General features: G+C 34.9%; 1 protein-coding gene across 1 annotated transcript in view; it reads right to left on the bottom strand.

The window, feature by feature from the left end:
* Nucleotides 1–1,762, bottom strand: part of LOC109344982 (cation/H(+) antiporter 24-like) — a 23,822-nt gene extending 22,060 nt beyond the window's left edge. Inside the window, exon 1 of the mRNA XM_019583724.1 lies at nucleotides 1,411–1,762. Within this exon, the coding sequence (XP_019439269.1) occupies nucleotides 1,411–1,620 (210 nt within the window). The 5' untranslated portion in view covers nucleotides 1,621–1,762. The remainder of the gene's footprint in view (nucleotides 1–1,410) is intronic.

Genomic DNA, 13,190 nt, shown 5'->3' with positions numbered 1-13,190 from the left:
ATGTGTGACCAGTGGGAGATTGTTGGAATTTCTGACAATTTATGGGTCACAAATATAATTCTATAATTGTGTTATGGCCATTATGTAATTAGCCAAAATATAGAATGATCTTCAGTAATTAATTTGGTGGCTAAGGGCATATGTGTCATGAAATATTATAAGTGTAGATACCTTCGGGCATTTTCTGATTTGATGAAGGGACTGAATCAGAATTATTGCAACTTAAGTAGTAACCACTACGGGGTTACTTTTATGGGTTATGGTCCCCATTTGTAGAGCAACAGGTTTTAAGTGTGTGATAAGGAGAATAAAGGTGGGTTAGTATAAGGTTATCCATAAGGTGAATAACCCACCATAATGAGAGAACTCACTCTCAACACACAACACACACTCTCAAGAACTAAGGCTTTCTCATTCCCCTCTAGAGAAGCATAAGGAAAACCAGTTGGCACTCTATCATCTGGAAGATCATCGCACTCTCATACCTTCGAGATTCCGGAAATGGCTCAACAAGGTATGTTCTTCATCTTCACCATGAACTCGTTTGGGGTTTCTTTGGTCTGGACCATGGTTGTTCCATTTAGGTTTATGTATGGGCATAAACATTAGGTTATGGGAACAAAGCCATGGTCATAAGGACTTCCACGTTTAATCTATGGATTTCGAATGGAGCAATTCTCCAACATAAATGTTTTTTAATTAAATTAAGATTGAGAATGGAAGAACCATCACAATTAGAATTGTCTCTTCCCTTTTTTGTTTGGTTTGAGAAAAAGTTGCAATCACTAGTACTACCTATGTCATCTTCTAAACTAGGGAGAACAATCTACGATTCGCTTCTTTTCTTTCAACTTTAATTAATTAAAATTAAATCAATACATCAAGTTTGTACAGGGAAGTACATAATGTTGATTTCCTTATTTCACCTAGGAATATACATAAGATCAAAGTAAACTCTTGCGAAACACCCTAATAAATATATATTATGTTGGTCAAATAAATAAATATTCAATAATTAAAGAAGTTTAGGGTTTTAATTAGTCCATGCAATTAGCAGTGATACCTTTCTATTATTGCCAAGTAAGATACTAGTACTTTCTATGTAATCAATTCCTTAGTTCAAAACTTCAGTTGGATTTTTATTTGCCTTTTTCCTAAGTCGTATAACCTAAGTCATATAATCGATAATAAATCAAAGTTATGGTCACTGAGATGATAACTTCATATTCTATTGATATATTAATATTTATTGGCCACTTCAACATTCTGTTTAAATTCGGCCACAACAACAGCATCATTGCATGCATGTGATCTTAGTTTCATAAAAATATTAACAAAAAGCATAACTCTAGCAATTTTTTAAATATAAAGAGGAACAAATAATAACAATAAGAAGAACAAGAAGCTTACGATTATTTGCGAGACCACCTTAGGTTGTTTGAGAGGTCTAAGAAGAAGACGAATTATGCCGGTGATCGTGACAACCAGAATGAAGTTAAACATTAGTAGTGAGTAATTGTAATGTGTAAGGTTGTCACCATGAATGATGCCAAGAGGATGAAAATCTTGTATTTTCTCACATATAAAGGGAATTGAAGTTTCAAAAGTACTATTGTTCATTGATTTTTCTAGCAAGGCACGAGAAAAATGAAAATGCCACTTTCACGCATTGAGTTTTCTTTGCAAACGTTGTGTTGGAAAAACCCTTGTCATGCATGAAATTTTTTAAAATCATACACAAGAAGAATCACATAGGAGGGGAAAGTGTGAGATCTAGAGAGAAAGATGGATGAATTTTTTTAAAAATCATACACAAGAAGAATCACATAGGAAGGGAAAGTTTGAGATCTAGAGAAAAAAGATGGATGAAATATAACCAATAAAGAATAGTGGATATACGTCAAAGTGGGAGAATTAGTGTTTCACTTTTATTCTAATTAGTTAACAACTTTTTTCTTTACTTTGTGTGGTAAATATTGTAGTATACTTAACCAACATAAACTTTCTTCTTACCTTTCACTCAATTGTGTTTGAAATCATAAAAACAATCTTGTACAACTTTAACAATAATTTTGCACTCAGTCGTTAATTCATAAGTTAATATATATATATAACTTCATTAAAAAATATTGACATTATTTTTATTAAAATATAAGAAAATTTAACTACCTTTATAATTTTTCATTACCATTTTTAATTGAATCAACTTTGATAGTAATTATAATTATTTGTATTTTTTATTTATTAAATATAAACATTTAATAACATTGTAACTAATTTAGTTAATATATGCAAAATTAATGAAATACATTTTTAAAATGGACTACAAGGCATATTATGCATATTAGTAACCATCATCTTTTCATCACCTTTTCTCTTCCCGTAAGTTTTCCTATTTAGTTTGGTCAATAATTTGCAATTGGTTAGATACTTGTATTGTTCATTCTAGTAATCCAACAACTACTACAACGATATCAAAAATTATGGTCAAATACAATGATAGACAGCAATTTTTAAAATGTGGTATATTGTATCTTTGTGCTTATTAGTACACACATAACATACTAACAAATATAAAGTTTCAAATTATTGATGTGTTGTTTTGAAAATTATGACAAAAAATTCATGCTCAAACTGATTTTGACTAGTGCCATTACCCCGCTTTCATGGGTGCGACGAGAAATATACAATTAAATGCAATGGAGTCGCCAACGATTTTTTTTAGCGAGAAAACATGAAAAAACCAATTTTTGAAAATGAGATTTGATTAGCTCAAAAGTAGAAATTGACTTCAGGAGTCACTTACGTATGAGGAAGTTGTTAGGCACCTCATACCACTCGTTGTAAAAACAGTACCTAGATCGATTGCGTGGATATTTTATTCAAAATATTAACTTTATTTTTATTTTGTGTCTGACACATTAATAAACAAAACATAAAAAAAACCCAAAAACAATTTTTATTTTGTGTCTGACATGTTCAAATATGCTCTTACGTATCTCTAGCTACAATAGAGAAATAAAGGTCATCTAGTTCTTTCAGAAAATAGTTGATTAATCGATATTTTTTTATTTTTTTTATTTTTCATTCGTATAAAAAATTAACAAGACAAGGTCTCGTGACAAGGTACTAGTCCTATAGTGGAGCCACATCACATTGTCTAGACGACATAAATAATAATAAATAGTAAAAAAATAAAAAAATAAAAAATAAAAAATCATAAAATAAAAAAAGATCAAAATAAAATAAACGACATAAACGAAAACATATAGTTAATAAATAAATAATAATCAAAAGAAAAAAACAAATTGAGGATTTAGGGTGTAGGTTTTGAATTTGATTTAGGGTCGAGGTTAAATTAATTTGGGGGTTTAATGTTAGGGTAAAATTAAATTGGGATTAGGTTTCAAAATTAATTTGAGGATTAGGTTTCAGAATCAATTTGGGGATTAGATTTTAAAATTAATTTTGATTTTTTTAAAATTAAATTGGGAATTAAGCTTTTGGGGTAAAAAATCAATTAGGGTTTAGGGTTAGGGTTTAAAATTGATTTGAGGTTTTATGGTAAAAATTGATTTAGGGTTTAGGCTAAAATTGATATCGCGGTTAGGCTAAAATGGGTTTGGGGGTTTAGGCTAAAATTAATTCGGGGTTAGGTTATGGGAAATCAATTTGGGGTTGGGGTAAAATTAAATTTGAAGTTTAGGGTTAACGGCAACGTGAGATGTTCAACAATGAAATTAGTTTTCAAACACAAGTACTTGACAGTACACATATTATAATAACAAAAAGAGAATAAAATAAATGAGAAGAAAAGTACATCTTTAGAGCTTATGGAAAAGGAAGAAGATGATACTCTTCTTCTAGTTTCTCCTTTCTCTCCTTATCAAGTGTTTTTCTTTCTATATAAGTGTGTCTCTTTCTCTTTCAAAAATTAGGGTTGTCTCCTCTCTTTTTTAATTCTGATTCCCCTTTTGTTAGTTGTTATGTTAGGCATTATATAGGGGTGTAATTAGGGTTAAACATTTAACCTAGTTTGCTCACCAAGGCTCGGTTGCCACACCCCTTAACATTACACTCCAATTTCTATTTACTCAACAATTTATTTTAAAAGTAATTTACCCCGGTCAAAATTGGGTGTTTGCAATTGCCCCTCTTTACTTGATTTTCATTAGATAACAAGAGTGGCAAATGTTGCTAAAATTATCATGGTGAGAAGGAAGTAAAGCTACAAAAGATCAAATTTTGACTAGGGAATAACATACGGAGGAAAAAGCCTCTAGCTCAAGCACACAGCATGAGCTCGAGGTTAGTGGGTAAAGAGCTCACGAGTCCAAAGGTTGACCAAAAGAGACCACTGAGGGGTCCAAGCATATTCACACGACTATTGAGGGGTTGGGATGCAAAAGGTAGAGGAGACCACTGAGGGATCAAAGCATAATCATGCAACCGCTGAGGGGTCGGGGTGCAAAAGGATCAAAGAGACCACTGTGGGGTCAAAACACGATCACGCGACCTCTAAGGGGTCGGCGTGCAAAAAGATAAAAAAGACCACTGAGGGGTCAAAGTACAATCGCGTGACGTTGAGGGGTCGGGGTGCAAAATGATAAAAGAGACCACTGAAGGGTCAAAGCACGATCACGCGCCAATGAGGGGTCGGGGTGCAAAAGGATAAAGAGATCATTGAGGGGTCAAATCACAATCATGCGACCGTTGAGGGCTCGGGTGCAAAAGGATAAAAGAGACTACGAAGGGGTCAAAGCACAATCACGCGACCGTTGAGGGGTCAGGGTGCAAAAGGGTAAAAGAGACCACCAATGGGTCAAAGCACAATCACGCGACCGTTGAGGGGTCAGGGTTCAAAAAGATAGAAGAGACCACAGAGGGGTCAAAACACAATCACGCGACCACTGAGGGGTCGAGGTGCAAAATGGTACAAGAGACCACCGAGGGGTCAAAGCACAATCATGCGACTGCTGAGGGATCGGGGTGCAAAAGGATAGAAGAGACCACTGAGGGGTCAAAGCACAATCACGCGACGGCTAAGGGGTCGGGGTGCAAAAGGATAAAAGATATCACTGAGGGATCAAAGCACAATCACGCGACTGTTGAGGGGTTGGGGTGCAAAATGATAAAGAAGACCACGGAGGGGTCGAAGCACAATCATGCCACCGTTGAGGGGTCGGGGTGCAAAAGGATAGAAGAGACCACTGAGGAGTCAAAGAACAATCACGTGACCGTTGAGAGGTGGGGGTGCAAAAGGATAAAAGAGACCATTGAGGGTTCAAAGCATAATCACACGACCGCTAAGGGGTCGGGGTGCAAAAGGATAAAAAAGACCACCAAGGGGTCGAAGCACAATCACACGACTGCTGAGGGGACGCTGTGCAAAAGCATTGAAGAGACCATTAATGGGTAAAATCACAATCACGCAACCGCTAAGGGGTTGGGGTGAAAAACGATAAAAGAGACCACTAAGGGGTCAAAGTACAATCACGCGACCGTTGAGGGGACGGGGTGCAAAAGGATAAAGAAGACCACTAAGGGGTTGAAGCATAATCACGTGACCGCTGAGGGGTCGGGGTGCAAAAGGATAGAAGAGACCACTGAGGGGTCAAAGCATAATCACTTGACCGCTGAGGGGTCGAGGTGCAAAAGAATAAAAGAAACCACTGAGGGATCAAAGCACAATCAAGCGACTGTTGTGGGGTTGAGGTGCAAAAGGATAAAGAAGACCATTGAGGGGTCGAAGCACAATCACACGACCGTTGAGGGGTCAAGGTGCAAAATGATAAAAGAGACCACTGAGGGGTCAAAGAACAATTACACGACCGTTGAGGAGTCAAGGTGTAAAAGGATAAAGAAGGCCATTGAGGGGTTGAAGCACAATCACGCGACCGCTGAGGGGTTGTATTGCAAAAAGATAAAGAGACCACGGAGGAGTCAAAGAAAAATCACGTGATATTGAGGGGTCAGGGTGCAAAAGGGTAAAAGAGACCAACGAGGGATCAAAGCATAATCACGCAACCGCTAACGGGACGAGGTGCAAAAGGATAAAAGAGACCACTAAGGGGTCAAAGCCCAATCATGCGACCAATGAGGGGTCAGGGTGCAAAAGGTTAAAAGAGACCACTTAGGGGTAAAACACAATCACACAATCGCTAAGGGGTCAGGGTGCAAAAGGATAGAAGAGACCACTGAGGGATCAAAGCATAATCACGTACCGCTGAGGGGTCGGGGTGCAAAAGGATGAAGGAGACCACTGAGGGATCGAAGAATGATCACGTGACCGCTGAAGGGTCATGTGTGAAGAGAGAGACCATGGAAACGCATAGATAATGAGACCACTAGGGTCAAAAGGCACAACACGAGACCACTAGGGAGTCAAAGGCACAACACGAGACCACTAGGGAGTCAAAAGGCACAACACGAGACCACTGGGGGTAAAAAGGCACAGCACGAGACCACTTGGGGGCTAGGTGCAAAGGGGAGACCAAGGGAATGCGCGGATAATGAGAAACTGTAAGTTAAAAATGAGACACTTGGGGTTAAGACTTACGGCCATGCGTGCATATGATGATGCGAATGCAGATGATGCCTGAGTAATACGAAGATGTTTGTGATCCTGCATGTATGATGAGTTACGCATATATGAATGACTTAATTATCATCATGAAGTTTGATTGATATGAAACTGTAACGCTTCCTCGGTAAAAAACAACTAATCAAACCGATATTGACCACCTCTTCTTCTTCTTCTTCTTTTCTTTTTCTTTTGTTTTCTTTTTCATTTTGAACCTTGGAATATGATGGGGTCTGCCTTCCTTCTGTATGAAAAAATACATTATCTGTTCCTCGTTGATATGCACCTCGAGACTTAGTTCCGATGAGTTTTGTTTGCTTGAATCGCTAGTGAAGGACATTATCATAAGAATTACCTAATTATGCAATTTGAGCATTATATTTATATAACTTGGGACTTATCTAAATGAACATGCGCAGATAAATGTATAGTTGGGAGATGCAATTTTTTCTTTTACTTGTATTCAAAGAATTTTAATGGAAAAGTTCATTGATATATGTGCTACGAAAGATATTACAAGTTACAAAAATTTTCAAAATTTGCCCCAGTATAAGGTAATTGCTCAATCATCAATTGCTCTTACGAGATAGCCGAATAACTAGATCAGTGTGTTTTCCTTGTTTGATACTCTCAAGAACTTCATATTTCATCTCATAAAGCCCGAAACTATTACTATTCCAACTTGATGTGCAAACATGTGGAGGATTCTGGCTTACCCAATGGTAGTAGACTTTCAAGAGAAATGCATTTTTATTGCCCTAACTTTTGCTTAGGTTTCCCTTTCGGGTTTTCAACCTAACGAGCTTTTCATTCTTACCCTAACTTTTTCTTAGGTCGCCCTTTCGGGTTTTCGACCTAACGGGTTTCTTATTCATACCCTAATTTTCGCTTAGGTTGACCATTTTGGTTTTCAACCTAACTGACTTTTCTTTTATTACAAGTTTCTATTATTGGCGTAGACCCTCTTGACTGGGTATGTGTTCATAGGTTTAGATAAAACATCTCCATTCATGTCTTGTAAGACTAGAACATGTTACAAATTTTTGCAAAATTTTTGCCCTAGTATAAGGTAATTTCTCATTCATCAATTGCTCTTACGAGATAGACGAATAACTGGATCAGTTGCCTTGTTTGATTCTTCCTAGAACTTCTTGCTCCTTCCCACATTGCTTGCAACTTCTATCATTCTCACTTGATGCACAACACTTGAGGGATCTTGGTTTGTCCTTAGTGTGATAGACTCAAAGAAATAATGCTTTTGTTGCCTTAACTTTTTCTTAGGTCGCTCTTTCGGGTTTTCAACCTAACATGCTTTTATTGATACCCGATTTTTTTTCTTAGGTTGCCCTTTCGGGTTTTCATCCTAACGTGCTTTTTTTATATATTTTTTTATTTCATTTTCTTTTTTTAGGCATAAAATCTTTTAATTGTATCTGTGTTCACAAGTCTAGGTAAAACGTTCTCATCCATGTCTTGCAGGATTAGAGCCCCCGTGAGAATGCATTCTTCCTGATTTGGGAGAATCTTTTTAAGCACTAGGTCCCCTAACTCAAATTCTCTATGACGAACCTTCTTATCAAAATCTCTAGCCACACTCTTCTTGCTCTACTTTCATCAAGGCTCTTAACAAGAGAATCAATACTTCTACGGGTGAAACAACTTGTATCTTGTACACCATTGTTGTTTATGATGCCCCATATATTCGTCCATTAGGGATAACTTATGACTCATGACCTCAACATCGACTAAAATATCAATGAGATCATTTTTTAGGCTTGCTTTGTTCAAATCTCTATAGTCTATACACATTCTCAGTTTCCCTTTATTGCTTCATTGCCTCTTCTTTTAATCATTGGTCATCTTCTCCATCGCCAACTCAGTGAGATCGTTACCAGGTACCGCAAAAGAATCAATTGATAAATGTCCAAGTACCTATAAGTGGAAAAAGTCTCTACAAAATTGTGATACATTTGTTAATAGTGTAAAACATCGTGGAAGAAATGGGAAAGGAAATATGGATGTTCACAAATATATGGAAGAAGGGTAATTGCAAATTCACTATGATATTGTCTCAAGTAACATAAATATAAGTCCAAAGAAAATTCAAAGCGTATGAATTACAACATAATCAAATAATTACTATGCAATTATGTTAATCATTGACTCAGACTACCAATTTTAAAGGATCGATGTCTTCATCAGGAAGGATGACATTGTTCATGAACGGTTTGTCTTCCTCCAAGGTATTGATAGTGAGGCGGATATGAGGATCAATGACAGAACCCTTCTCCTTTCCCGTCATCTATGTCGACACCTAGATTCCTTCAATTTGTGAATTGTTAGCCTTCATTGTTGTTCAAACTCTGCTTTTGAAAATATGAGTTTGATTAGCGTTGTTTTCCCTAGGTCACACAAAAATTCCAATTTTAATTCTGTAACTCCCAAGGAGTTTGATTTTAAAAAAAAATTGAATTATTGAAACTATTCTGTCATCAAACGACAAACTTTCCATATAACAATTTGACCATCCCACAACCATTTTCTGGGGTTATAACCCATCTAGATCGTATAATGGTTGACGGCAATCATAGAGAGAGCATAGAGGCCCCACAATATGATTGCATCTGTTCTGCTGAGTATTTATGGTCTTACGATGTATAGAATATGACATCATTTGATAAAGGATCTAAAAAATGATAATATTAGTCATTTCACACATGTATATGCAATAAATGTATGATTTGATGAATGTATTTCAAATGAATGATGCAGTAACATACATGTCATATGAAATTTCCATCTTGTCCTCTCTTTTTTCCATTTTGTTTTTTAATTTTTTTGTTTTGTTTTTATTTTTATTTTGACTCGACATGCATGAAATGTATGAGAGTTGAAAATGTATTTTTTTTTATGTATGATACGCATGAGGATGCTATTATAAAATGAATTTTCTCCCTCTTTTTTTATGGATGTTATGATATCGTGGTTTTTTTGTTGTATGATATTCATGTGTATGTTATTATAACTTGATTTTTTCCATGAGTGCATGTAGAGGAATTATGATTTTTTTTGTGAGCCTTTCATCGTGACATAAGATTACCAAAGTGCACTGCTACCTTAATTCACTCAGGCTCATGTGACGCTGAGTCACTTTATGACTGCGGGAAAGAGGTTTTCCCGACTTTATGTCGAATAATAAAACAAAAAAAGATGTATACTCCTGTATCTTATATAAAGGTGTTTGATCCTACAAAGTTTGTTCGATCTAAAAGGTCATATCCTAAGGTGAAGTTCTAAAGTCCATATATGTAGAATTTGGTGGTACTAGACTTCCTCTAGGTGTCTCCGATTGCTGTCACTAGTGGAGGCTGACGACCTAGATATCACAAATATGACACGAATATGTACAAGACATCATGAGGGTCATATCCATAATACCCAACAGCAATCTGAGTGATACATCAGCGCAATATCGAAATATGCACGAAGACCAATGATGATAAGTCAATGTATCCCTAACAATAGATACATAGGCCCGGTAGACGGCGGAAGTAACAATGCATGAATAGTGAAGTGTGTGTGGGAGTTTACAAACCTCAAAAAGAATAATGTATAAAATCATATAACTTGTATGTGGCAGCAAAACACAAATTCTATATACAAGAGTTATTCACAAATAAGTAGTAAAAAATAACGACAAAAAAAACGATAAAATTAAAATAATGAACTAAATATCCACATAATTAATCTTTTAAGGCTTGACTCTCAGCTATCCCCAATGGAGTCGTCATGCTGACATTATCCCACTTCCGTGAGCGCGACGAGAAATATGCAATTAAATGCAACATAGTCGTCATCGATATTTTTTAGCGTGAAAACATGAAAAAACCAATTTTTGAAAATGAGATTTGATTCGCTCAAAACTACAAATTGAGTTCGGGAGTCGGTTACGGAAGATACGGTGTTAGGCACCTCATACCGCTCGTTGTAAAAAATGGTACCTAGATCAATTGCGTGAATATTGTATTCAAAATATTAATTTCACCTTTCACACATTATTAAACAAAACACAAAAAAACGCCAAAACCAATTTCTAACTGCAATAGAGAAATCAAGGTTACGTAGTTCTTTCAGAAAATAGTTGATTAGTCGATATTTTTTATTTTTTTTATTGTCATTAGTGTAAAAAAAATTAACAAGACAAGGTAGCGTGACTAGGTACTAGTCCTATAGTGGAGCCACCTCACCTTGTGTAGACGACATAAAGTAGCGCGAAAAGACACTCAGCCTATAGTGGAACCACTTTACGACACTTTTAAAATTAGTTGAAAATTTTATTTTTGAAGATAAGGTAACACGACAAGGCACAGTACCTATAGTGGGGTTACTTTGCCTCATTTTAGAAGACATGAAATAGTGCGACAAGTCATTTGGCCTATAGTAGAACTATTTCATATAAAATATTTTTCTTTATTGCATTTTTACATTTTACCTTTAAACTTATTTGAAAAATTATTTATGAAGATAAGGTAACATGACAAGGCACGAAGCCTATAATGGAGTTACCCTTAACTCATTTTGGACAACATGAAGTAGTGCAACAAGGCACTCGGTCTATAGTGTAACTACTTCACATTGCTTTTTTAAAATATATTTTTTACGTCACTTTTAAAATTATTTAAAAATGAGTAAATTGCACTGGCACCCCCTGAGTTTTAGTGAAATTACACAAGCCACCCCTCACTTTTCTACACCTACACAAACCTCCCCTAATTTTTATACTTTCATTACACTAATCACCCCTGCATAAGAAATAAGTGTAATCTTTTAAACAAAAAATATGATAAATGCAATTAAGTTAAACAAAATATGATATATTGTGTAGACAAGTCTAAATAATATATGAGTCAATATTTCTTTATTATTTTTGTTACAAAATGCATCAACAATTCTAAAGAAATATTATTTAAATCGGTCTTATAATATAGTGTAATGAACCAAAAATAATAAATAAATATTGAATCATATATTATTTGGACTTGTCTCCACAATATATCATATTTTGTTTAACTTAATTACATTTATCATATCTTATTTATTATGCAGGGGTGGTGAGTGTAATGAAAGTATAAAAATTAGGGGAGGTTTGTGTAGGTGTAAAAAAGTGAGGGGTAGTTTGTGTAATTTCATTAAAACTCAAGGGGTGTCAGTGTAATTTACTCTTTAAAAATTTATTTACAAAGATAAGGTAATACGACAAGGAATGGGACTTATAGTGGGGTTACTTTACCTCATTTTAGATGACATTAAGTAATGCGACAAGGCAATTGACCTATACTAGAACTACTTCATATCATTTTTTAAAAAAAATATTTTTTTATTGCATTTATACATACACAGTTAAATAAACAATTAATATTTACTAAAAAAACATAATAATAAAAAGAAAAGATCAAAATAAAAGAAAAAATATAGTTAATAAATAAATAATAATCAAAAGAAAAAAAAACAAATTGGGGATTTAGGGTGTAGGTTTTGAAATTGATTTGGGAGTCTAGGTTAAATTAATTTGGGAGTTTATGGTTAGTGTAAAATTAAATTGAGATTAGGTTTCAAAATCAAATTGGGGATTAGGTTTCAAAATCAAACTGGGGATTACGTTTTAAAATTAATTTGAGATTTATGTTAAAATTAAATTGGGAATTAGAGTTTCGGGTAAAAATTAAATTGGGGTTTAGGGTTAGGGTTTGAAATTGATTTGGGGTTTTAGAGTAAAAATTGATTTGGGTTTAGGCTAAAATTGATTTCGCGGTTATGCTAAAATTGATTTGAGGGTTTAGGCTAAAATTAATTCGGGGTTAGGCTATGGGAAATCAATTTGGAGTTGGGGTAAAATTAAATTGGAGGTTTAGGCTTAATGACTACGTGAGATGTTCTACAATGGAATTAGTTTTCAAACACAAGTACTAGACAATACACACATTATAATAACAAAAAGAGAAAAATGAGAAGAAAAGTACATCTTTAGAGCTTATGGAAAATGAAGAAGATGAAGAAGATAATATTCTTCTTCTAGTTTCTCCCTTCTCTCCTTATCAAGTGTTTTTCTTTCTAAGTGTGTCTCTTTCTCTTTCAAAAATTAGGTTGCCTCCTCTTTTTTTAATTCTGATTCCCCTTTTGTGAGTTGCTAAGTTAGGAATTATATAGGGGTGTAATTAGGGTTAAACATTTAACCTAGTGGGCTTACCAAGGTCCAATTGTCACACCCTTAACATCACACTCCAATTTCTATTTACTCAACAATTTATTTTAAAAGTAATTTACCCAAGTCAAAATTGAGTGTTTACAGTAAATATGATACATTTTAATCGGTTGACCAATATTCTTTGATACTTATTCTTTCAATTTTATATCAAGTAAAGTTGGCATACCTTACTCGTATAGGGTCTCATTCTTATGTAGAACTGGCCAATATTATATGGCAAACCCAAGTAAAATATATCTATAAACCATTGAAAATTAAAACACTAAGGGTTAGTTTGGGAGTTAGATTTTAAAGGGGAAGGAAATGAAATGGAATGTTTGAGACTCATCTCACAAGTGTATT

Source organism: Lupinus angustifolius, chromosome LG04 (genome assembly GCF_001865875.1).
Source record: "Lupinus angustifolius cultivar Tanjil chromosome LG04, LupAngTanjil_v1.0, whole genome shotgun sequence".
In the NCBI taxonomy this organism is placed as follows: domain Eukaryota; kingdom Viridiplantae; phylum Streptophyta; class Magnoliopsida; order Fabales; family Fabaceae; genus Lupinus; species Lupinus angustifolius.
The sequence above is the reverse complement of the archived record's forward strand: the minus strand, read 5'-3'. Positions and strand labels throughout refer to the sequence as shown.